General features: G+C 43.1%; 1 protein-coding gene across 1 annotated transcript in view; it reads right to left on the bottom strand.

Annotated features, from left to right (window-relative positions):
• Positions 1-28000, bottom strand: part of LOC115109742 (membrane-associated guanylate kinase, WW and PDZ domain-containing protein 2-like) — a 257310-nt gene that overhangs the window by 45841 nt on the left and 183469 nt on the right. Inside the window, exons 7-8 of the mRNA XM_029635036.2 lie at positions 7163-7220; positions 6239-6360 (exon numbers count right to left, since the gene is read on the bottom strand). Of these exons, the coding sequence (XP_029490896.2) occupies positions 6239-6360; positions 7163-7220 (180 nt within the window). The remainder of the gene's footprint in view (positions 1-6238; positions 6361-7162; positions 7221-28000) is intronic.

A 28000-nucleotide genomic window follows, 5' to 3' on the forward strand; every position in this document is an offset into this window, starting at 1 on the left:
CAGATTATTTCACTTATAATTCACTGTATCACAATTCCAGGGGGTCAGAAGTTTACATGCACTAAATTGACTGTGCCTTGGAAAATTCCACACATATGTCATGGCTTTAGAAGCTTCTGATAGGATAATTGACAACATTTGAGTCAATTGGATGTCAAATCAAATCAAATCCAATTTTATTGTGTGTATCTTTGGATGTTTTTCAAGGCCTACCTTCAAACTCAGTGCCTCTTTGCTTGACATCATGGGAAAATCAAAACAAACTTTTTTGTAGACCTCCACATGTCTGGTTCATCCTTGGGAGCAATTTCCAAATGCCTGAAGGTACCATGTTCATCTGTACAAACAACAGTACGCAGGTATAAACACCATGGGCCAACGTAGCCGTCATACCTCTTAGGAAGGAGATGCGTTTTGTATCCTAGAGATGAACGTACTTTGGTGCGAAAAGTGCAAATCAGTCCCAAAACAACAGCAAATGACCTTGTGAAGATGCTAGCGGAACAAGGTACAAAGTATCTATATCCACAGTAAAACGAGTCCTATATCGACATAACCTGAAAGGCCGCTCAGCAAGGAAGAAGCCACTGCTCCAAAACGGTCATAAAAAAGCCAGACTACGATTTGCAACTGCACATGGGGACAAAGATTGTGCTTTTTGGAGAAATGTCCTCTGGTCTGATGAAACAAAAATCTAACTTTTTGGCCATAATGACCATCGTTGTGTTTGGAGGAAAAAGGGGAACGCTTGCAAGCTGAAGAACACCATTCCAACCGTGAAGCACGGAGGTTGCAGCATCATGTTGTGGGGGTGCTTTGCTGCAGGAGGGACTAGTGCACTTCACAAAATAGATGACATCACGAGGTTAGTAAATTATGTGGATATATTGCAGCAACGTCTGAAGACATCAGTCAGGAAGTTAAAGCTTGGTCGAAAATGGGTCTTCCAAACGGACAATGACCCCAAGCATACTTCCAAAGTTGTGGCAAAATGGCTTAAGGACAACAAAGTCAAGGTGTTGGAGTGGTCATCATAAAGCCCTGACCTCAATCCCATAGAAAATGTGTTGGTAGAACTAAAAAAGCATGTGCGAGCAAGGAGGCCTACAAACCTGACTCAGTTACACCAGCTCTGTCAGGAGGAATGGGACAAAATTCACCCAACTTATTGTGGGAAGCTTGTGGAAGGCTACCCAAAATGTTTGAAGCAAGTTAAACCATTTAAAGGCAATGCTACCAAATACTAATTGAGTGTATGTAAACTTCTGACCCACTGGGAATGTGATGAAATAAATAAAAGCTGAAATAAATAATTCTCTACGATTATTCTGACATTTCACATTCTTAAAATAAAGTGGTGATCCTAATTGACCTAAGACAGGGAATTTTTACCAGGGTTAAATGTCAGGAAATGTGAAAAACTGAGTTTAAATGTATTTGGCTAAGGTGTATGTAAACCTCTGACTTCAACTGTATATATATAAACCATTTCTGATATCTCTTCCCTTACCGCATCAAAAAAATAAAAAATAAAAATATATATATATATAAAATATATATATAAAAAGAAAATAAATATATATATATATATATATATATATATATATATATATATTTATATATATATATTTATTTCCTTTTTTTGATGCGGTAAGGGAAGAGATATCAGAAATGGTTTGGCTGGACCAGGAAGTAAAGCCCAGTCTCCAGCGCAGGGATCATATGTGGACTAGAGTTTGCAGTGTTACCCACTCAGCCAAACTCAGGCACAATAATAATCCCTCTTATAGTGATTACATCCGTGCAGGAAAACATTATCACTATAAGCTGTTGATTGCTAATACAGCATTCAATATAAGCGTAGTGCACTGTACTGTCTGTATCTAATATTATATGCCATTTAGCAGATGATTTTATCCAAAGTGACTTATGTGAATATACATATTTTATAGTATTTGTATGTGATTTGTGGAAATTTATCCCACATCCTTAGTATTGCCAGGGTTGGCACCAGAACAAACAGGCATTTGATTTGGCCAGTTTTTCATACGGGACCTTCTTGGTGTTATAATAAAGACAATAGGCAGCTCGTGAGTTTCAAGTTTGGGGAAGCTTACAATTTTTCCTACCATTTCTACCCATCTGCATGGCAGTTCTGATTATTTTTGTATTCGCATTTTTGTGAAATAATAACGTTTTTGTTTCTCAAAATTATTGTCACCTGGTTAATCATAAATGATAATGATAATGATAAAATTCAACTAATGCCTTTACATATGGACAAATTGAGGGTGTTATTTAATGGAAACCTATCAAATATAATCCAGTTAGAATCAGGAATTCCCCAGGTTAGCTGTTTAGGCCCCTTGCTTATTTTCAATTTTTACTAATAACATGCCACCTACTTTGAATAAAGCTAGAGTTTCTATGTATGCGGATGACTCAACGGTATACACGTCAGCTACTACAGCAACTGAAATGACTGCAGTGCTTAACAAAGAGCTGAAGTTAGTTTCAGAGTGGGTGGCAACAAATAAGTTAGCCCTAAATATTTATAAAACTAAAAGTATTGTATTTGGAACAAAACACTCACTAAACCCTAAACCTCAACTAAATCTTGTAATAAATAATGTGGAAATTGAGCACGTTGAGATGACTAAACTGCTTGGAGTAACACTAGATTGTAAACTGTCATGGTCAAAACATATTGATGCAGTAGTAGCTAAGATGGGGAGAAGTTTGTCTGTTATAAAGCGATGCTCTGCCTTCTTAACAACACTATAAACAAGGCAGGACCTACAGGCCATAGTTTTGTCGCACCTTGATTACTGATCAGTCTTGTGGTCAGGTGCCACAAAAAAGGACTTAAGAAAATTGTAATTGGCTCAGAACAGGGCAGCATGGCTGGCCCTTGGATGAACACAGAGAGCTAAAATTAATAATATGCATGTCAATCTCTCCTGGCTGAAAGTCGAGGAGAGATTGACTTCATCACTACTTTTATTTATGAGAGGTATTGACATGTTGAATGCACTGAGCTGTCTGTCTAAACTACTGGCACACAGCTTGGACACCCATGCATACACCACAAGCCATGCCACAAGACGTCTCTTCACAGTCCTCAAGTCCAGAACAGACTAAGGGAGGCACACAGTACTACATAGAGCCATGACTACATGGAATTCTATTCCACATCAAGTAACTGACGCAAGCAGAAAATTTGATTTAAAAAAACAGATTAAAAAACACCTTATGGAACAGCGGGGACTGTAAAGCAACACTCTGCCAATAACGTTTCCACTCCAAGAATGAGAACAATAAATGACTGTAATTCATGCATTAACCTCTTCAGTCGACCCTCTACTTTTTTGAACATTTTGTTAAAAATCGCGCAACATTTCAGCGCCCTGCTACTCATGCCAGGAATATAGTACGTTCATATGGTTAGAATGTGTGGATAGGAAACCCTCGGACGTTTTTAAAACTGGTTAAATCACGACTGTGGCTATTACATAACGTGCGTTACATCGGAAAGCGCAGGAAAACCTGATCACAGAAAATGGAAATAAATATCCTTGCGCCACTTCCAGCAATTGTTAACAGTGAGCCGAATTAGATAAGACCGAGCATTCAACTCCCACAGCATCCCCATGTTGTCTAGAGTCTTGTGAATTGAATCATCTTTGATTCTTGGTTGAACCGAAAGAGGGGCACCACTTACCTCCGGTCTCCGCCCAGATCATTCCGGAAGAGCTCTCTCCTGAAATTTTTTCCAAGACGACAGCTAATGATTTCTACATCGCCTATGGATGATTTTTATCGCTTATTAACGTTTACTAATACCTAAAGTAGCATTACAAACGTATTTCGAAGTGTTTTGTGAAAGTTTATCGTCTACTTTTTGAATTTTAAAAAATGACGTTACGTTGTGAAATCGCTGTTTTTCGTTTATCACACAGTCTACATATAACGATATCTTGGCTTTATATGGCCCGATTTAATCGAAATAAAGACCCAATAGTGTTTATGGGACATCTAGGAGTGCCAACAAAGAAGATGGTGAAAGGTAATGACTGTTTTCTATTTTATTGTGCGGTTTGTGTAACGCCGAAATGCTAATTATTTTGTTTACGTCCCCTGCTGTGCTTTTCTGTTGTAGTGTATTGGTGCATGCTATCAGATAATAGCTTCTCATGCTGTCGCCGAAAAGCATTTTAAAAATCTGACTTGTTGCCTGGATTCACAACGAGTGTAGCTTTAATTTGATACCCTGCATGTGTATTTTAATGAACTTTTGAGTTTTAACTAATACTATTAGCATTTAGCGTAGCGCATTTGCATTTCCAGAGCTCTAGTTGGGACGCAAGCGTCCCAAGTAGAGGCAAGAGGTTAACTTATATGCATTAACTTCTTTTAATTTTTGGATAAAAAAACGTTCCCGTTTTAAACAAGATATTTTGTCACGAAAAGATGCTCGACTATGCATATAATTGACAGCTTTGGAAAGAAAACAAGATATTATCTGTGAGTGCCACAGAACTGATGCTACAGGCGAAACCAATATGAAATTTCAAACAGGAAGTGCTTGATTCTAAACAACGTTTGCCATGTTTCTGTCGATATTATGGAGTTAATTTGGAAAAAAGTTCGGCGTTGTAATGACTGAATTTTCGGGTTTTTTTCTTAGCCAAACGTGATGAACAAAACGGAGCGATTTCTCCTACACAAATAATATTTTTGGAAAAAATGAACATTTGCTATCTAACTGAGAGTCTCCTCATTGAAAACATCCGAAGTTCTTCAAAGGTAAATTATTTTATTTACATTTACATTTAAGTCATTTAGCAGACGCTCTTATCCAGAGCGACTTACAAATTGGTGCATTCACCTTATGACATCCAGTGGAACAGTAGTGCATCTAAATCTTTTAAGGGGGGGGGGGGGGGCGGGTGAGAGGGATTACTTTATCCTATCCTAGGTATTCCTTAAAGAGGTGGGGTTTCAGGTGTCTCCGGAAGGTGGTGATTGACTCCGCTGTCCTGGCGTCGTGAGGGAGTTTGTTCCACCATTGGGGGGCCAGAGCAGCGAACAGTTTTGACTGGGCTGAGCGGGAACTGTACTTCCTCAGTGGTAGGGAGGCGAGCAGGCCAGAGGTGGATGAACGCAGTGCCCTTGTTTGGGTGTAGAGCCTGATCAGAGCCTGGAGGTACTGAGGTGCCGTTCCCCTCACAGCTCCGTAGGCAAGCACCATGGTCTTGTAGCGGATGCGAGCTTCAACTGGAAGCCAGTGGAGAGAGCGGAGGAGCGGGGTGACGTGAGAGAACTTGGGAAGAACTTATTTGAATGCTTTTCTTGTTTTTGTGAAAATGTTGCCTGCTGAATGCTAGGCTTAATGCTATGCTAGCTATCAATACTCTTACACAAATGCTTGTGTAGCTATGGTTGAAAAGCATATTTTGAAAATCTGAGATGACAGTGTTGTTAACAAAAGGCTAAGCTTGTGAGTGAACATATTTATTTCATTTCATTTGCGATTTTCATGAATAGTTAACGTTGCGTTATGGTAATGAGCTTGAGGCTATGATTACGCTCCCGGATACGGGATTGCTCGATGCAAGAAGTTAAAAGAAATTAATTAAACCAAATGACTGGAATTAAAGGTACATTTACTAGGCCTACTGGTTACATACATTCTCGCAATGGAATAATGAATGTGCAAGAATTAGCGGAGACATCGGGGCACATTCTGGAGAGCGGAGTGCATGCATTCTGGAGAGAGACACCCATGTCTTAGCCACACACACCTCCTCTTCTTCTTGTCTCAATATTTTAAATTATACTCAAGACACATTATCTACACACATTTTTGATGCTTTTCACTGACAGCCGAAATGCAATAATCAGCTAGGCCTATTGCCACGTGCTGCCCAAATTGCTGGCTTCCCAAAATAAGCATAGGCCTATGCACTTGTGAATCCACAGCAGACGTAATTATTGGACAGACGTAATTATTTAATTTTGGTAAAATATCAATGAGACGCTCATGTCTCCACCCTATCAATGTGAGTCATTGTCCCAAAGGCAGGAATGAAGGCGACAAGCTTAGGTCTGCATATTATGCCCATAGAAGCGCAGTGGGCTTATTCAGGGCAGACTTTGGCAAGAGTGAGCCCTCTCGCTCCGCTCTGTCTTATTATATGTAGCCCATGTGTCTGATGCTGTGAGGGTATTGTTGTACCTCTGTATATAGTAGGTAAAGGCAGAGCTGGCAGTCCCTGGTTCTGCATCTCCTGCTGCTGCTCCAGTCGTCTCTTGGCCTCCAGGACAGGGTTCTCAAACTGAGTCCTTCTGTTGATGTGGCTGCAGGGAACAGGACTATGACAGTGAAATCCAGCAGCATCAGTGTGTTTTGTGTTCACTTCTCCACGGCAGACATTTAACCATTGTTTTAGTCAGTGTGTATGTTCCAGGCTGATTACATTGCACTGTATGTATGGGCATCAGATTGCTACATCATAATGATGTGGTTAGTTTATATGTTCAACACCTAGCCATGCGTTGTGAGATTTGGCAGGTGTCTGCAATGTAGTCATTGATACTTGGGTGAGAACACACATTTAATTTGAAATTGGTGAATGTAGCTTAAATAGAAATCAGTGCATGATTGAGGTGAAAATGTTGTCAGGATTTTGTCCTAAATCTGTGGCTAACAAAGATGTTGTGGGCAGTGAAAAATCTGTATTTTAAATGGTACTGTACGCAAACACATTACCTAGTAGCCAACCAGCTTGCGCCAATCCCATTTAATTACAGTAAAATACTATAAAATACAAACAATGTATTTCCTTCATTACGATTATAGTAACGTTGACTTTTTTACACTAGAATACAGTAAATGTTACTGTAATATCCTAGCAATGACACAATACTGTAACTTACAGACAGCTAGTGGTAAATAACATACTGTGGATATTACAGTAACCCCTTTACGGTGTAAACAATGAAGACAGAAATGACTTTTCTTAGAACAGCATTTGTTGAATGTTCTTTGAATGTCTGTTGCATGTTATAATGCTAATGTTAGACCGAAACCTGATTAGAACTTAATGAGAATGTTAGCTAATATCCTGGGAATGTTTTTTGTTTTGTGGGGAGGACTTACTCTACGTAGTAACTGCCATAGATAGGGTCATCGATCTTCTCCCAGCCATACGGCAGTTCTGGACAGAAGGAAGGAAAAAAGAAAGAACGATTTGGCAGGAATATGATCACATTCAAGAAGGACCCTTTTCCAGGTGCTGGACTGAGCGATTAGTTCAATGAAAACAAAACAAATCTGTATACTGTTAAAGTGATATTTTACTAGCCTGACACACAACTGGGTCTTCGTCGGGAAAAAGAGTAACATCACAACAAAGACATTGATACATACTAGGGTTGCAGGAGAACACACAAAAGGTGTCGGATCTTAATAAAATCCCGTTAGAGTCAATTGACCCACCTGTGTGAATGCTGAATAGCCACTTTAAATAATGTTTTACATACCCTACATTACTCATCTCATGTACTCTATACCATCTACTGCATCTTGCCTATGCCATTCGGCCATCGCTTATCCATATATTTTTATGTACATATTCTTATTAATTCCTTTACACTTGTGTGTATAAGGTAGTTGTTGTGAAATTGTTAGACTACTTGTTAGATATTACTGCATGGTCGGAACTAAAAGCACAAGCATTTCGCTACACTCACATTAACATCTGCTAACCATGTGTATGTGACAAATACAATTTGATTTGAAAAGCTCCCTGTGTGTTAATGCTAGCGAATTAGCATTTCTTGCAGTGGCTACATATCAATACCCTTCTTCCATTGACATAAAGTTTGCACTTATTCCATAACATGGGACATAATAAGCTGTGAAAACAGCCTTTTTCAACACACGAGGGGATCCGGACAAGAAAATCGCCATGAAATCGTCTGTAAAACCATGTGAGCTACAAACTAATAAGTCACTACCATCGATAGATGCTAACATTACATCGATATTGCGATCTAAGGGCTTAGAGCCTTAGAAATACAGGGTTAATTTGACCTATTTTTGGCCATGATGATTTTCCTCCTGCAACAGGACGATTTGAATGACTATTGAACATGCAGAATCTCGTAGGCTATACAATGCAATACAATACCTAGGGCTATGGCTTGGGGAAAGCTCTGCAAACCAACTGACTTTATTGCATCAAGTATCATCAAGTATTCACACAGCTTGCTAGAGCATTGTGAACTGTCATAGTGCAGTGGTCTGAGCAGCACGCTTCGGCTCCAAGCATCACGATTTGCGCAATCATTTTGATACTTTGCATGAATGGAAACTAATGTTGGTGTAGCCTACTGGTGTTATTTTATTTGTTTCCAATTCATGCTATCCATTAAATACAACTGTCTTTAAAATAAATGGAGAGGCTGCGGATCCAACTTTTCAGGATCTTCATGTTCTTCGCATTTGTATACAGAGAACAGGCTACTCAGGTGAATGGTGCTTGTTTAATACAGTTAGATCAAAGCTGAATCCATGTCTGCGAGATCACATAATGATCACAGTATTCTACATAACCAAATATAATAGCATAGTAGTATACCACTGCATTTTTCTCTCATATGGCCAAAATTCAACAGCGCCACTAGGCAAAATATACAAGTAGGCTATGCTACAGTTGGTTAAAACCACCTGCTCTAAAATTCACTCACTGTAGGCTGCATCATTCAAAACCACACTGCAGGCTACTTTGAAACACTATAACTCAAGAAGATCTAAATGCATACCCCCATGAAACAGATTGAGATCAAATGGTTACTATGCAGATGCTGCATTGATGCTTCACTGGTAAAACTTGAAGAATTATCATTCACAATTGAATATGGTGGGTTTTTTGCCATACAGTAACGTTATATACTGTGCTACTATATTATATTTGGTTCTGTTAGGTAGAATACTGTGATCATGATTCAGTTTGACCTAACTTTATCAAACAAGCACCATTCATCTGAGTAGCCAGTTCTCTACGCTTAGAGAACATACACATGCCATGATTGAACTGAATTTTGACAGTTGATTCTTAACCTTAGGGTTACCTTAAGATGTTCTCTGATGTCCCAAATTAGCTCATCAACTCAGCCAGGGAAACACCAACAGTAGCCTACTATCAGTTTTTACACCTTTCATTACGTGACAATGGATAGCCTAACAGGAGCCTATAGAATATGTACAAGTGACTCGTTTCAGGAAACTACTTCACAGGAGCAGCACTTGAACGTACATTTTTTGGGGCAGAAATTCCATATGGAACATTTGGACTTTCATGTGCCTTAAGGCTATGTGGGACGTTATAAACATACAGTCAGTGTCCAGATTTCAGTTTCAATTTAACCCACCTGAACAGTGGGCTACAGTTCCCTTGCATACATGAAGGGCACATTTTGGCATTTGCTGTATGATCGATGAGAAACTCCATATTGCAAATGTACAGTCCCTTACCAGATTTCCGCGAATGTTTGAAAAATTCGCGGATGGCGGCGGGCTGTGCACTGGGGCCAGATCTTCCGGGAAGTCATCGAACGAAGTCTCTCGGACATTCGGTTTCCGTTTTATAAGATGTTCAAATTTTAGGTCATTTTTCTGCTGTCCCAGTAAATTCCAGCAGATGGCGAATGGAATCTTATTGCAAATGTACAAAACATCACCAATCACGACGTGGCCTCTCGCACACACACACACACACACATAAAGGATGGAGTGACACAGTGCGGGGCTTAAAGACACACAGAGCCTGCAATTGCATTACCATAATCTCTAGGCTGTGCCGAGTTCAACAAGATGCCCCGCTTGACCGTAGCTTGCTCGGTCTGAGCGCAGCGACTATGAAAAACGTAGGTATATAATGAGGCCTGGCCCTAAATTGCAGGTGCTTTTGGGTGACAGCAGGAGAACCGTTAGGGTCAGAAGCACAATTCGACCTCAGGAACGTTCCTGAGGTCCTCCCGATCTGTGCAAGCCTAATCTTGACCATGATTATGAATGTCTTATGAACCTGATGACTATCCATCAGGCCATTATGAGGTCTACCTGCGTTGATTCTAAGCTTCCTGGAGCAACCGGAAGTGGTTAAATTCACCCTAAAGATGTTTTGATATACCAAACCTGCAGTTTGTGAGAAATAGTGCATTCAACTCTGTGTAAATCAGTCAGTTATTTACGTAAAGACTTAAAACTCAGGATTCTGTGAAAGCCTACCCAAATGAGGATATGTGTTTACTTTTAGCTTCCTGTGTCAACCGGAAGAGCCTTAAATATGGGTCAAAGGGGCTGTTTCGAAGGGTTAACCTCTTGATTCTAGCCATCCCGGATCCGGGATCGTGAATACAGCCTCAAGCTCATTACCATAACGCAACGTTAACTATTCATGAAAATCGCAAATGAAATGAAATAAATATATTTGCTCTCAAGCTTAGCCTTTTGTTAACAACACTGTCATCTCAGATTTTCAAAATATGCTTTTGAACCATAGCTAAACAAGCATTTGTGTAACAGTATTGACAGCCTAGCATAGGATTAAGCCTGGCATACAGCAGGCAACATTTTCACAAAAACAAGAAAAGCATTCAAATAAAATCATTTACCTTTGAAGAACTTCAGATATTTTCAATGAGGAGACTCTCAGTTAGATAGAAAATGTTCAGTTTTTACAAAAATATTATTTATGTAGGACAAATCGCTCAGTTTTGTTCATCACGTTTAGCTACGAAAAAACCTGTATCCAGGAGTGTAATTCTGTTCGCAAGCTCATTACCATAACGCAACGTTAACTATTCATGAAAATCGCAAATGAAATTAAATAAATATATTAGCTCTCAAGCTTAGCCTTTTGTTAACAACACTGTCATCTCAGATTTTCAAAATATGCTTTTGAACCATAGCAAAACAAGCATTTGTGTAACAGTATTGATAGCCTAGCATAGCCTTAAGCCTGGCATTCAGCATGCAACATTTTCACAAAAACAAGAAAAGCATTCAAATAAAATCATTTACCTTTGAAGAACTTCAGATGTTTTCAATGAGGAGACTCTCAGTTAGATAGCAAATGTTCAGTTTTTACAAAAATATTATTTGTGTAGACAAATCGCTCCGTTTTCTTCATCACGTTTGGGTAAGAAAAAAAACGAAAATTAAGTCATTTTAACGCGAACTTTTTTTCCAAATTAACTCCATAATGTCGACAGAAACATGGCAAACGTTGTTTAGAATCAATCCTCAAGGTGTTTTTCACATATCTATCGATGATAAATCCTTCGTGGCAGTTGACTTTCTCCTCTGAAGAAATGGAACGCGCATGGACCAAGAGATTACGGAATAATTTCGACGCAGGACACCAGGCGGACACCTGGTAAATGTAGTCTCTTATGGTCAATCTTCCAATGATATGCCTACAAATACGTCACAATGCTGCAGACACCTTGGGGAAACGACAGAAAGGGCAGGCTCATTCCTGGCGCATTCACAGCCATATAAGGAGACATTGGAACACAGCGCTTTCAGAATCTGGGGCATTTCCTGTATGAAATTTCATCTTGGCTTCGCCTGTAGCATTAGTTCTGGGGCACTCACAGATAATATCTTTGCAGTTTTGGAAACGTCAGAGTTTTTTCTTTCCAAAGCTGTCAATTACATGCATAGTCGAGCATCTTTTCGTGACAAAATATCTTGTTTAAAACGGGAACGTTTTTTATCCAAAAATTAAAAGAGCGCCCCCTATCTCGAAGAAGTTAAAGAAGTCAGATATTTCCAAAACTTAAAATGTGTGATTAGGCAACCCTCATGAACTGTAAATCAGTCATTTCTCCCATCAGATTTCCAAGAAAAACTAACACACACACAGCAAGGATTGAGTGACATAGTGTGGGGCTTAGAGACACACAGAGCTTGCAATAGTTACCTTTGTTCGAACTATCAAAGAACCGTCAGACCTAGACCTCTGAAACTTTAGAAACCTGTTATAGAGCTCAAGTCGATAGTGCACGGTGAGTTGTGGCTCTAGAAGGTCTTCAGACCGAGAAACAGCTTCGTACATTTACAATAACTTCAATTCATTTGACCATTACAAAAATGATGATATTTAGAAAAGTTCCAGAGTCGCAAGACTCGGTGCATTGAAACCGACTTGGCCCATAGAGACGGACCCCAATGTATCTGTCTGATAGCTCATTCAAGGACCCCGTAGCAACGCCCACAAAAAGTGGATTTTCAGCACCAATTAAGGTCGCTGCTTGGGCTCCAAATGACCAAACGAGCCGAAACTTGGGATTCGAGGTCGCCTCAGCTAGGCCTACATATAATGTCAGAACTGGACCCGCAGCTAGATATTACCTATGTGTTATATGTTTTTATTATGGTTTAACCTGTTTGGGGTAGGGGGCAGCATTTTCACTTTTGGATAAATAACGTGCCCAAACCGAACTGCCTCCTACTCTCTCCCAGATCCTAATATATGCAAATGATTATTAGTATTGGATAGAACACTCTGACGTTTCTAAAACTGTTTGAATCATGTCTGTGAGTATAACATAACTTATTTAGCAGGCGAAACCCCGAGGACAAACCATTCAGATTTTTTTTTAAGTCACAGTCTTTTCAATATGTTTTCATGGGGAATCCAGAATTCTAATCGACTTTCCTGCAGTTCCTACCGCTTCCACTGGATGTCACCAGTTGTAGAAATTGGTTTTTCCTTTGTGTAATGAAGTACCATAGCTCAGAACGAACATCACTTCATGTGTACCTTTTGATAGAGGCGCGTAACCAGAAAAGTAGCGTCAGTTTGTTTTGTTCCTGTATTGAACATAGATCATCCCGTCTTCAATTTGATCAATTATATACGTTTAGAAATAGCTAAGGTTGTATTACAAAAGTAGTTTGAAATGTTTTGTTAAAGTTTACAGGTAACTTTTGAGATATTTTGTAGTAAGATGGAAGCGGTGTTTTTCTGGATCAAATGCGCCAAATAAATGGACATTTTGAATATATATCGACGGAATTAATCGAACAAAGGGACCATTTGTGATGTTTATGGGACATATTGGAGTGCCAACAGGAGAAGCTTGTCAAAGGCATGATTTATTTTATTTCTGCGTTTTGTGTCGCGCCTGCAGAGTTGAAATATGCTACTCTCTCATTGTTTACTGTTGTGCCATCATCAGATAATAGCATCTTATGCTTTCGCCGAAAAGCCTTTTGAAATTTGACATGTTGGCTGGATTCACAATGAGTGTAGCTTTAATTTGCTATCTAGCATGTGTAATTTAATGAGTTGGATTTTTATAGAAATGTATTTGAATTTGGCGCTCTGCATTTTCCCTGGCTATTGGCCATGTGGGACGCAAGCGTCCCGCCTACCCCAGAGAGGTTAAACAGAAGGCGCTGTGAATTTTGGGCCTGCTCTAACGTATGTGATAGTTGGTTTCTAAAAGAGTTTGAAAAAGTGGGTGTGGTGTCAGTTTGTATCAGTTTGGTGTCAGAATGATATCTAATTGACTGACGGTGGTCCATCAGTCAATTAGATATCATTCTGACACCAAACTGATACAAACTGACACCACACCCACCACACCCACTGGCTGACTTTTGTCCATTTGCAAAATGTTTAAACAGTGAAAGACCATCACCAAATTGACATTCTGAAATTAACACCAACGAGCGATGGAGAGGAACCAGAATCGCTACCCAGCCATGCCGAGTTTAATCGGGCCAGTCAATTTTGCATTTCTGCAGTATTTTTGAGCATGTCAAATTCGTGATGGTAAATGCCCATTGAAACATATTGCAAATGGACAGCCGTGCACCTGGTGATTGTAATATGTTACCAGAAGCACATTTTTTAAATGTTTTTTTAATGCCTTTAGGGGGAGCAAGGGGTCTACGGTTGGGTAGAGAGCACCCCACACCCCTGGTCATTTTGGATGTTTTTCAAAAAAATTGTTAAAAAACAACAGAGTCCCACTTCACCCTAATCATACATGACAAATAAACCATCTAGGTTGATTCATGGCTTAACATAGTGCTATATATCACTTGGGCAGTATAAATACCATCTGGACATGGTTCACTGACTTTTGGGTTTGTAAACCGACTTTCTATGATCATACATGGCAAATGGACATAACATCCTGATTTGGCACTTTCAATACTATCATATTGCATTTGGACATTTCTTATGGCATTTGATAATGGTTCACTGACTTCTGACTTTGACTTCCTATGAAATCATATTGCAAATGGACAAAACATATGCCTTATGCACAATTTTAAAATTATGACAATAAAATATGACAAAAGTATGTTCATACAGTTCTTATACATGTGTTGTAATTGACAAAAAAAATATGAAAATATTTCAAAAAACGGTCCAGAAAGAAGTTGTAAGAAGTTTTTGAAATAAAATAATCTAATTTTCTAAATTTTACTCTTGGATCTTGACTTGTGTTACATTTGCAATGAGAGAATTTACCGTTGAGCGCGCTCGCCATCTATTGGATTTTTGCTGTGTGACACTTGACATTTGCCATATGGCATTTGCAATCAGTTTTGAATTAAACAACATCTATTTGAGTGGTATTGTACATCGTGTATATGTTTCGTACGGTGTCAATAAGATCCCATTAATTTCAGGCCTATTTGAAGTTCCCATCTTGTGACTATCAAATTAGTATAGTGCCTCACAATCATCACACGCAATCATCATCACACGCACTGATTTCACCAAATCTTTCTTAAAAATAACTTTTCCTGGCCCTCCCTTCAAATCTCCATTTCACAGTTTCTCTCATTGAATTAACTCCGACATTGTCCTTTTTGCCTCCATGACTCCACGTTAATATTTTCTGCCCAACACAAAAATCATTTGGAGATTGGCGTGTAGGATCTATTTATTTAAAGGAAAACTTCAATGTAGCCTATAGATATAAATTGGATATGAATTATGCATTTATTATTTTTTAAGGTGTTTTCTTTCTATTCAAGTCACCCTCCCACCTACCCGCCCTTCATCCACACAGTATTTCATGACCCTAAACAAGCCCACCCCGCAAATATAACTGCTGGACTGCAGGTTATGAGTCAACCCGCGCAACACTACTTTGGGACAATTTGCAAAACGCCCCAATTGTCAACTGTTTCCTGAAAAGCCTGTTGTGGTACATGGCAATGTAACTGATCTTTCAAACTCAGCTCCAGTGCCAACAACTGTGTGTGCCAGGGAGGGCGCAGTGATGTCCAGGTGAAAGAAACTCAAAGGTGTGAGGGGAAGCCCAACTAGCCGCTGCACAAATCTCAGAGACAGAGATGCCCATGATGTGGCAATTCCTCTAGTGGAATGCGCACAGACACCAAGGGGAGACTGCATTCCCAGACAACTGTATGCCTTGGCGATAGCCTCCACTACCCAATGGGAGAAGTGTTGTAGGACAAATGCCTCCCTCGAGCAGGGTAGGCAAAGTAAACAAACAGTTGGTCACAACTCCGGAATGGCCATGCAGATACACAACGTGTTCAGTGGTCGCTGTTCAGTGTGTTCAGTGGCCAAGGTGAGCAACAGGGCCATCTTATAAGAGAGAGTTTAAAGATGCATCGTCTCCAGGGGTTTAAAGTAAATGCCCGTGAGCACATTCAGAACAAGTGCCAAGTCCAACGGGGCAAATGGCTTGGAGCCTGGGTGGAGACTGCACCCTCCCTTCAAAAAACAATGAACCAGGGTGTGAGCCACAATTGTGGCCTCACAAAGTCCTACAATGCAGGCTGAGATCTCCGCCAAGGAGACCTTAACAGTGGACAAGTCCTTGCCCTCATTGAGCAAGTTCTGTAGGAAGGAAAGAATGGCAGGGATGAAACCATGAAAGGGGATCAACTAGCAACTCTCACACCACCTCTCGAACAACGAAAGACCTCTTTTGGAGAAAACTCTGGCACTCTGAATCGTGGAGACCATGTTTGGAGGCAAGCCCACAGAGTCTAGGTTGTACCTCTCATGCCCAAGCCCAGAGATCAACTCGGGATGAGGGTGGAATATTTAGCCCTGTGCTGTGGGAGGTAACATGACTGCACGATACAATATCCACCAGCCTGGATTCCCGGGCCAAAGCAGGGCTATCAGAATGAGGGATAGACCATTCATTCTCACTGTCCAGACTGGGGGTGATCAGGGCCACGGAAGGAAAAGCTCACATAAATCACATGGCAACTTGTGGGCCAGTGGGTACACGCCCAGAGGAGCCTTGTGATCTCTCATCACGAAGAGCAGGCAACAGTGCGTGTTGTCCTGCAATGTGACACAGATCGATGGCAGCTCTGCCGTAACATTCCCACACCTCCGACACCTTCGGGATGAATTTGCCACTCCCTTGGTAGGGGATTCCACACCTGGGTTTAGTCTGGCTGGCACATGTGTTGCACTGAGAGACAACAGATATCCAGATATCTCTCATCATAGAGTGAAGTTGACAGGAGCGTGTTCCTCCTTGGTGGTTAATATACGCCACCGTAGACATATGGTCCGACCTGACAAGGACATGCTAGCCCTGTAGGAACAGACGGAAGTGCCTGAGAGGTAGTAACACAATATAGAGCTCAAGAACATTGCTATGTATGTATTCCGAGAGTCTGATCATATGGTGTTTGCCATACGCCTCTCGTAAACTGCCCCCATCCCTGTAGACGCAGACGTCGTCACTATTTTGTGGGTGAGTACTCCCAGTGGGGCAGCCCTGCATCAAGAAGAATGGTTCTATCCAGCATTGAGGTGATGATAGACACTTTGCAGAGAGAATCACTCGCCTGTGCTGGTGGAGAGATGGATTCAAGCGGAGTGAGGTTACCCACTGCCAGAAGTCTCATGAGGAGGAGGCCAAACTTTTTACACGATTTAACCTGAAGCCTAGAGCGAGAAGGTGCAACAACAGCTGGGCTGTGAGCTCCTCTGCCTGAGCCCAAGTGTCCTCGCAGATCAACCAGCCATAGGCTATGCCCTAGGAGGCAACGCTTATATCTCCTATGCGCAGGATGAAGTACTGAGCATTGCTCTGAGAGACAGATCTTTGCTGCTCCCCCATAACAAGATCTCTCGCCAGAGAGTGAAGTTGCCGGGAATGCGCTCCTCCTTTGCAGTAGTGCCAGTTTGAGGGACGGGTTCAAGCGGAGTGAGGTTACAAAGACCAGAGAACATCCATAGATTTTCTGCTGGGTAGGTAAGAGCGAGCTTATGGCACTATTTATCCTGAAGCGCAGAGCGAGCAGGTGTGACTACAGCTGGGTGTCTGCACAGATCAACCGTAGTTAATGTATGTCAGGACTCTTAAGCCTCTCTCCCGTAGCATATCTCCCATAGGGAGGGCTAGGGTGGCTTTTAAAATTTGATCATATTACTCCAGTGCTAGCCTCCCTACACTGGCTTCCTGTCAAAGCAAGGGCTGATTTCAAGGTTTTACTGCCACCTACAAAGCATTACATGGGCTTGCTCCTACCTATCTTTCCGATTTGGTCCTGCCATACGTACCTACACGTACGCTACGGTCACAAGACGCAGGCCTCCTTACTGTCTCTAGAATTTCTAAACAAACAGCTGGAGGCAGGGCTTTCTCCTATAGAGCTCCATTTTTATGGAATGGTCTGCCTACCCATGTGAGAAACGCAGACTCGGTCTCAACTTTAAGTCTTTATTTAAGATTCATCTCTTCAGTAAGTCCTATGATTGAGTGCAGTCTGGTCCAGGAGTGTGAAGGTGAACGGAAAGGCACTGGAGCAAAGAACCGCCCTTGCTGTCTCTGCCTGGCCGGGTCCCCTCTTTCCACTGTGATTCTCTGCCTCAACCCTATTACAGGGGCTGAGTCACTGGCTTACTGGTGCTCTTCCATGCCATCCCTAGGAGGGGTGCGTCACTTGAATGGGTTGAGTCATTGACATGATCTTCCTGTCTGGGTTGACGCCCCCCCCTTGGGTTGTGCCGTGGCGGAGATCTTTGTGGGCTATACTCGGCCTTGTCTCTGGACGGTAGGTTGGTGTTTGGAGATCTCCCTCTAGTGGTGTGGGGGCTGTGCTTTGGCAAAGTGGGTGGGGTTATAGCCTGCATGTTTGGCCCTGTCCGGGGGTATTGTCGGATGGGGCCACAGTGTCTCCCGACCACTTCCGTCTCAGCCTCCAGTATTTATGCTGCAGTAGTTAATGTGTCGGGGGGAGGGGGCCAGTCTGTTGTATCTGGAGTATTTCTCCTGTCTTATCCTGTGTCCTGTGTGAATTTAAGTATGCTCTCTCTAACTCTTTCTTTCATTCTTTCTCTCTCTCTCGGAGGACCTGAGCCCTAGGACCATGCCTCAGGACAACCTGGCCATGCTGCTGCTCCAGTTTAAACTTTTCTGCTTGCGGCTATGGAATCCTGACCAGTTCACCGGAGGTGCTACCTGTCCCAGACCTGCTGGTTTCCACTCTCTAGAGACAGCAGGAGCGGTAGAGATACTCTGAATGATCGGCTATGAAATGCCAACTGACATTTACTCCTGAGGTGGTGACCTGGCTATGTGATTATTGCAGCTCAATTGTTGACAATTACGATACCTTTTGGAGAAGAAAAAAAAACGTTTTACAAGGAGGATGGGAATCACCCAAATCATTTGGGTTCCTGGATCCTTTCACAGCATTATAAGACTGCGTTGAGACAATGCTTTATCAACGCCCCAAGCCCAGCTCACCTAATCCCTACCATGTAATGCAGTTGTCATAATGCTTCAGCAAATGTACATTATACCAGGGGCATTAGTAGACAATGTAAGTCACCTAATTTATGTCCCTCTCACTGCCCTGAATGCCTCTGCTGATCCTACAGCTGTTGTATGTAGTAATCATGTGCCTATGAACCAAATGTATACTCTTAGCACTGAAGCAGTGTGCCCTAGGATGAAGTCCACTTTGGTGCAGCTCACCCTGCACTGACATAAATAACATGGGCATATCTACTTTTACTAAGCTTCCCAATAAAGCAATGAAAACAAGCAAGCACCCCGGAAGAAAAGTGCTCACAATAGCCCACGTTAACATATGTAGTTTAAGAAACTAGGTTCATGAAATCAATAATTTGCTAGTATCAGATGACATTCATATTCTGACTATCTCTGAAACACTTAGATAACACCTTTGATGATACAGTGGTAGCAATCCAAGGTTATAACATTTACAGAAAATATAGAAATGCCAACAGTGGAGGTGTTTCTGTTTTATATTCAGAACTACATTCCTGTAAAGCTTAGGGGATCTCATGTTAAATACGTTTGAAGTAATATGGCTACACATTCACCTGCCTCACCTAAAGCCCATTCTGTTGGGAAGCTGCTATAGACCACCAAAATGCTTGATAATATATGTGATATCAACAGAGAGGTATATTTGCTGGGTGATTTAAATATTGACTGGCTTTCATCAAGCTACCCACTCAAGAAAAAGCTTCAAACTGTAACCAGGTCCTGCAACCTGGTTCAGTCAATTTATCAGTCAATTTACCAGGGTAGTTACAAACAGCACAGGAATGAAATCATCAACATGTATTGATCTCATCTTTACTAATGCTACAGAAATTAGCTTAAAAGCAGTATCCAGATCCATCGAGGTGTAATGATCACAATATAGTCATCATATCTAAAAATTAAAAATTAAAAAATTAAGGATGGGCCTAATATAGTGTATAAGAGGACATACAATAAATGGTGTAATGATTCCAATGTTGATGGAAAGAATATTTGTTGGTCCATGGTGTGTAATGAAGAGCAAACAGACGCTATACTTGACACATTTATGAAATTGCTTATTCCAGTTCCTAATAAGCATGCACCCATTACGAAAATTACTGTAAAAACTTAAATCCCAGTGGATTGAAGAGGAATTGATCAATTGTATGGTTGAGAGGGATGAGACAAAAAGGAATGGCAGCGCAATTGATTTGTGAACATATTGCAAATTGAGAAATCATGTGACTAAACTACACTATAAAACATAGATAAATTACATTAAAACAATTATAGTATAAAGCTTTGGAGCACCTTAAATACAATTTTGGGGAAAAAGGCAAACTCCGCTGCATCATTCATTGAATCAGATGGTTCATTCATCACAAAACCAACTGATATTGCCAAACACTTTAATTGTAGCTGGGGATTTTAACAAAGCTAATCTGAAAACAAGACTCCCTAAATTTTATCAGCATATCGATTGCGCAACCAGGGGTGGTAAAACCTTGGATCATTGTTACTCTAACTTCCGCGACGCATATAAGGCCCTGCCCCGCCCCCCTTTCGGAAAAGCTGACCACGACTCCATTTTGCTGATCCCTGCCTACAGGCAGAAACTAAAACAAGAGGCTCCCACGCTGAGGTCTGTCCAACGCTGGTCAGACCAAGCTGACTCCACACTCCAAGACTGCTTCCATCACGTGGACTGGGACATGTTTCGTATTGCGTCAGATGAAAATATTGACGAATACGCTGATTCGGTGTGCGAGTTCATTAGAACGTGCGTCGAAGATGTCGTTCCCATAGCAACGATAAAAACATTCCCAAACCAGAAACCGTGGATTGATGGCAGCATTCGCGTGAAACTGAAAGCGCGAACCACTGCTTTTAATCAGGGCAAGGTGTCTGGTAACATGTCCGAATATAAACAATGCAGCTATTCCCTCCGCAAGGCTATTAAACAAGCTAAGCGTCAGTACAGAGACAAAGTGGAATCTCAATTCAATGGCTCAGACACAAGAGGCATGTGGCAGGGTCTACAGTCAATCACAGACTACAAGAAGAAACCCAGCCCAGTCACGGACCAGGATGTCTTGCTCCCAGGCAGACTAAATAACTTTTTTGCCCGCTTTGAGGACAATACAGTGCCACTGACACGGCCTGCAACGAAAACATGCGGTCTCTCCTTCACTGCAGCCGAGGTGAGTAAGACATTTAAACGTGTTAACCCTCGCAAGGCTGCAGGCCCAGACGGCATCCCCAGCCGCGCCCTCAGAGCATGCGCAGACCAGCTGGCCGGTGTGTTTACGGACATATTCAATCAATCCCTATACCAGTCTGCTGTTCCCACATGCTTCAAGAGGGCCACCATTGTTCCTGTTCCCAACATTTACATTTACATTTAAGTCATTTAGCAGACGCTCTTATCCAGAGCGACTTACAAATTGGTGCTTTCACCTTATGACATCCAGTGGAACAGCCACTTTACAATAGTGCATCTAGGTCTTTTAAGGGGGGAGGGGAGAAGGATTACTTTATCCTATCCTAGGTATTCCTTAAAGAGGTGGGGTTTCAGGTGTCTCCGGAAGGTGGAGATTGACTCCGCTGTCCTGGCGTCGTGAGGGAGTTTGTTCCACCATTGGGGGGCCAGAGCAGCGAACAGTTTTGACTGGGCTGAGCGGGAACTGTACTTCCTCAGTGGTAGGGAGGCGAGCAGGCCAGAGGTGGATGAACGCAGTGCCCTTGTTTGGGTGTAGGGCCTGATCAGAGCCTGGAGGTACTGAGGTGCCGTTCCCCTCACAGCTCCGTGAGGCAAGCACCATGGTCTTGTAGCGGATGCGAGCTTCAACTGGAAGCCAGTGGAGAGAGCGGAGGAGCGGGGTGACGTGGGAGAACTTGGGAAGGTTGAACACCAGACGGGCTGCGGCGTTCTGGATGAGTTGTAGGGGTTTAATGGCACAGGCAGGAGCCCAGCCAACAGCGAGTTGCAGTAATCCAGACGGGAGATGACAAGTGCCTGGATTAGGACCTGCGCCGCTTCCTGTGTGAGGCAGGGTCGTACTCTGCGGATGTTGTAGAGCATGAACCTACAGGAACGGGCCACCGCCTTGATGTTATTTGAGAACGACAGGGTGTTGTCCAGGATCACGCCAAGGTTCTTAGCGCTCTGGGACGAGGACACAATGGAGTTGTCAACCGTGATGGCGAGATCATGGAACGGGCAGTCCTTCCCGGGAGGAAGAGCAGCTCCGTCTTGCCGAGGTTCAGCTTGAGGTGATGATCCGTCATTCACACTGATATGTCTGCCAGACATGCAGAGATGCGATTCGCCACCTGGTCGTCAGAAGGGGAAAGGAGAATATTAATTGTGTGTCGTCTGCATAGCAATGATAGGAGAGACCATGTGAGGTTATGACAGAGCCAAGTGACTTGGTGTATAGCGAGAATAGGAGAGGGCCTAGAACAGAGCCCTGGGGGACACCAGTGGTGAGCACGTGGTGAGGAGACGGATTCTCGCCACGCCACCTGGTAGGAGCGACCTGTCAGGTAGGACGCAATCCAAGCGTGGGCCGCGCCGGAGATGCCCAACTCGGAGAGGGTGGAGAGGAGGATCTGATGGTTCACAGTATCGAAGGCAGCCGATAGGTCTAGAAGGATGAGAGCAGAGGAGAGAGAGTTAGCTTTAGCAGTGCGGAGCGCCTCCGTGATACAGAGAAGAGCAGTCTCAGTTGAATGACTAGTCTTGAAACCTGACTGATTTGGATCAAGAAGGTCATTCTGAGAGAGATAGCGGGAGAGCTGGCCAAGGACGGCACGTTCAAGAGTTTTGGAGAGAAAAGAAAGAAGGGATACTGGTCTGTAGTTGTTGACATCGGAGGGATCGAGTGTAGGTTTTTTCAGAAGGGGTGCAACTCTCGCTCTCTTGAAGACGGGAGGGACGTAGCCAGCGGTCAGGGATGAGTTGATGAGCGAGGTGAGGTAAGGGAGAAGGTCACCGGAGATGGTCTGGAGAAGAGAGGAGGGGATAGGGTCAAGCGGGCAGGTTGTTGGGCGGCCGGCCGTCACAAGACGCGAGATGTCATCTGAGAGAGAGGGAGAAAGAGGTCAGAGCACAGGGTAGGGCAGTGTGAGCAGAACCAGCGGTGTCGTTTGACTTAGCAAACGAGGATCGGATGTCGTCGACCTTCTTTTCAAAATGGTTGACGAAGTCATCTGCAGAGAGGGAGGAGGGGGAGGGGGAGGAGGATTCAAGAGGGAGGAGAAGGTGGCAAAGAGCTTCCTAGGGTTAGAGGCAGATGCTTGGAATTTAGAGTGGTAGAAAGTGGCTTTAGCAGCAGAGACAGAGGAGGAAAATGTAGAGAGGAGGGAGTGAAAGGATGCCAGGTCCGCAGGGAGGCGAGTTTTCCTCCATTTCCGCTCGGCTGCCCGGAGCCCTGTTCTGTGAGCTCGCAATGAGTCGTCGAGCCACGGAGCGGGAGGGGAGGACCGAGCCGGCCTGGAGGATAGGGGACATAGAGAGTCAAAGGATGCAGAAAGGGAGGAGAGGAGGGTTGAGGAGGCAGAATCAGGAGATAGGTTGGAGAAGGTTTGAGCAGAGGGAAGAGATGATAGGATGGAAGAGGAGAGAGTAGCGGGGGAGAGAGAGCGAAGGTTGGGACGGCGCGATACCATCCGAGTAGGGGCAGTGTGGGAAGTGTTGGATGAGAGCGAGAGGGAAAAGGATACAAGGTAGTGGTCGGAGACTTGGAGGGGAGTTGCAATGAGGTTAGTGGAGGAACAGCATCTAGTAAAGATGAGGTCGAGCGTATTGCCTGCCTTGTGAGTAGGGGGGAAGGTGAGAGGGTGAGGTCAAAAGAGGAGAGGAGTGGAAAGAAGGAGGCAGAGAGGAATGAGTCAAAGGTAGACGTGGGAAGGTTAAAGTCGCCCAGAACTGTGAGAGGTGAGCCGTCCTCAGGAAAGGAGCTTATCAAGGCATCAAGCTCATTGATGAACTCTCCGAGGGAACCTGGAGGGCGATAAATGATAAGGATGTTAAGCTTGAAAGGGCTGGTAACTGTGACAGCATGGAATTCAAAGGAGGCGATAGACAGATGGGTAAGGGGAGAAAGAGAGAATGACCACTTGGGAGAGATGAGGATCCCGGTGCCACCACCCCGCTGACCAGAAGCTCTCGGGGTGTGCGAGAGCACGTGGGCGGACAAAGAGAGAGCAGTAGGAGTAGCGGTGTTGTCTGTGGTGATCCATGTTTCCGTCAGAGCCAAGAAGTCGAGGGTCTGGAGGGAGGCATAGGCTGAGATGAACTCTGCCTTGTTGGCCGCAGATCGGCAGTTCCAGAGGCTACCGGAGACCTGGAACTCCACGTGGGTCGTGCGCGCTGGGACCACCAGATTAGGGTGGCCGCGGCCATGCGGTGTGGAGCGTTTGTATGGTCTGTGCAGAGAGGAGAGAACAGGGATAGACAGACACATAGTTGACAGGCTAGAGAAGAGGCTACGCTAATGCAGAGGAGATTGGAATGACAAGTGGACTACACGTCTCGAATGTTCAGAAAGTTAAGCTTACGTAGCAAGAATCTAATTGACTAAAATGATTAAAATGATACAGTACTGCTGGGGTAGGCTAGCTGCGTTGTTGACACTACCCTAATCAAGTCGTACCGTTGAGTGTGAAGTTTCTACAATGCTGCTTTTCGGGAGCTAGCTGGCTAGCTAGCAGTGTTGGTTACGTTACGTTGCGTTAGGAGAACGACAATAGCTGGCTAGCTAATCTAGAAAATCGCTCTAGACTACACAATTATCTTTGAAACAAAGACGGCTATGTAGCTAGCTATGTAGCTAGCTACGATCAAACAAATCACACCGTTGGGACTGTAATGAAATGAAATGAAAATGTGATACTACCTGTGGAGCGAAGCGGAATGCGACCGGAATGCGAAAGTTTTATTCAGTAGACGCTAAGGTAACTGAGCTAAACGACTACCACCCCGTAGCACTCACTTCCGTCATCATGAAGTGGTTTGAGAGACTAGTCAAGGACCATATCACCTCCACCCTACCTGACACCCTAGACCCACTCCAATTTGCTTACCGCCCAAATAGGTCCACAGACGATGCAATCTCAACCACACTGCACACTGCCCTAACCCACCTGGACAAGAGGAATACCTATGTGAGAATGCTGTTCATCGACTACAGCTCGGCATTCAACACCATAGTACCCTCCAAGCTCGTCATCAAGCTCGAGACTCTGGGTCTCGACCCCGCCCTGTGCAACTGGGTACTGGACTTCCTGACGGGCCGCCCCCAGGTGGTGAGGGTAGGCAACAACATCTCCTCCCCGCTGATCCTCAACACGGGGGCCCCACAAGGGTGCGTTCTGAGCCCTCTCCTGTACTCCCTGTTCACCCACGACTGCGTGGCCACGCACGCCTCCAACTCAATCATCAAGTTTGCGGACGACACAACAGTGGTAGGCTTGATTACCAACAACGACGAGACGGCCTACAGGGAGGAGGTGAGGGCCCTCGGAGTGTGGTGTCAGGAAAATAACCTCACACTCAACGTCAACAAAACTAAGGAGATGATTGTGGACTTCAGGAAACAGCAGAGGGAATACCCCCTATCCACGTCGATGAAACAGTAGTGGAGAGGGTAGCAAGTTTTAAGTTCCTCGGCATACACATCACAGACAAACTGAATTGGTCCACTCACACTGACAGCGTCGTGAAGAAGGCGCAGCAGCGCCTCTTCAACCTCAGGAGGCTGAAGAAATTCGGCTTGTCACCAAAAGCACTCACAAACTTCTACAGATGCACAATCGAGAGCATCCTGGCGGGCTGTATCACCGCCTGGTACGGCAACTGCTCCGCCCTCAACCGTAAGGCTCTCCAGAGGGTAGTGAGGTCTGCACAACGCATCACCGGGGGCAAACTACCTGCCCTCCAGGACACCTACACCACCCGATGTTACAGGAAGGCCATAAAGATCATCAAGGACATCAACCACCCGAACCACTGCCTGTTCACCCCGCTATCATCCAGAAGGCGAGGTCAGTACAGGTGCATCAAAGCTGGGACCGAGAGACTGAAAAACAGCTTCTATCTCAAGGCCATCAGACTGTTAAACAGCCACCACTAACATTGAGTGGCTGCTGCCAACACACTGTCATTGACACTGACCCAACTCCAGCCACTTTAATAATGGGAATTGATGGGAAATTATGTAAATATATCACTAGCCACTTTAAACAATGCTACCTTATATAATGTTACTTACCCTACATTATTCATCTCATATGCATACGTATATACTGTGCTCTACATCATCGACTGCATCCTTATGTAATACATGTATCACTAGCCACTTTAACTATGCCACTTTGTTTACTTTGTCTACATACTCATCTCATATGTATATACTGTACTCGATACCATCTACTGTATGTTGCTCTGTACCATCACTCATTCATATATCCTTATGTACATATTCCTTATCCCCTTACACTGTGTATAAGACAGTAGTTTTGGAATTGTTAGTTAGATTACTTGTTGGTTATCACTGCATTGTCGGAACTAGAAGCACAAGCATTTCGCTACACTCGCATTAACATCTGCTAACCATGTGTATGTGACAAATAAAATTTGATTTGATTTGATTTTTTCATTGGCGAGACGCTAACACTATACATTCAAGTATATCTAACTAAATTATGAAAGACAAGCATTTTTTTTTTATTCCGTAAAGTGAATGTGGAAGAGGTGAAAAAAATATTCTTGTCTATCAACAATGACAAGCCACTGGGTCTGACAACTTGGATGGAAAATGACAAAAAAATAGCAGACGATATTGCCACAGAAAGTGTGTGCCCCCAGGATTGGAGGGAAGCAAAAGTAACTCCAATTCTTAACGATTACAACCATATCCATAACATGATGTTTGACAATATGGAGAGGGGTACAAGGTAACATTTTGTATTGGATTTGCCCCAAACATAACACTGTATTAAGGGCAAAAAGTGAATTGCTTTGCCAAATTGTTTGCAGTATTACTCTGGTGCCTTGTTGCAAACAGGATGCATGTTTGGGAATATTTTTATTCTTTACAGGCTTCCTTCTTTTCACTCTGTCAGGTTATTATTTTGGAGTACTGCAATGTTGTTGATCGATTCTCCGTTTTCTCCTATCACAGCCATTCACTAGTCAATTGAAGCACCGGTGTGTCAATCTACAGTACCAGTAAAAAGTTGGCATACCTACTCATTCAAGGGTTTTTCTTTATTTTTACTATTTTCTACATTGTAGAATATTAGTGAAGACATTTGATATTCTTCAAGGTAGCCACCCTTTGCCTTGATGTCAGCTTTGCACACTCATGGCATTCTCTCAACCAGTTTCAGGAGGTAGTCACCTGGAATGCATTTCAATTAACAGGTGTGCCTTGTTAAAAGTTAATTTGTGGAATTTCTTTCCTTCTTAATGCATTTGAGCTAATCAGTCGTGTTGTGACAAGGTAGGTGGGGTATATATATTTGGTAAAAGACCAAATCCTTATTATGACAAGAACAGCTCAAATAAGCAACGAGAAATAACTGTCCAACTTTACTTTAAGACATGGCCAGTCAATTCGGAAAATGTCAAGAACATTGACAATTTCTTAAGTCCAGTCGCAAGAACCATCAAGCTCTATGATGGCCACAGGAAAGGAAGACCCCGAGTTACCTCTGCTGCAGAGGATACATTCTTTACATTATTTTGGCTGCAATCTGAGGTGCAGTTACCTGCACTGTTCTGTGAAGGGAGTTGTACACAGGGTTGTACGAGATCTTCAGTTTCTTGACAATTTCTCACATGGAATAGCCTTCATTTCTCAGAACAAGAATAGACTGATGAGTTTCAGAATAAAGTGCTTTGTTTCAGGACATTTTGAGCCTGTAATCGAACCCACAAATGTTAATGCTCCAGATACTCAACTAGTCAATAGTCATTTACAACATTGACAATGTCTACACTGTATTTCTGATAAATTTGGTGTTATCGTAATGGACATAAAAATCAGCATTCCTTAAATAAAAAAACAAGGACATTTCTAAGTGACACCAAACTTTTAAATGGAAGGGTAGGTATTACAGACTGTCAGGGGAGGTTTGTCAGTGAATACACTTGCCAGTTGGTCTGCGCATG

Source organism: Oncorhynchus nerka, linkage group LG25, assembly GCF_034236695.1.
Source record: "Oncorhynchus nerka isolate Pitt River linkage group LG25, Oner_Uvic_2.0, whole genome shotgun sequence".
NCBI classification, from domain to species: Eukaryota; Metazoa; Chordata; class Actinopteri; order Salmoniformes; family Salmonidae; genus Oncorhynchus; species Oncorhynchus nerka.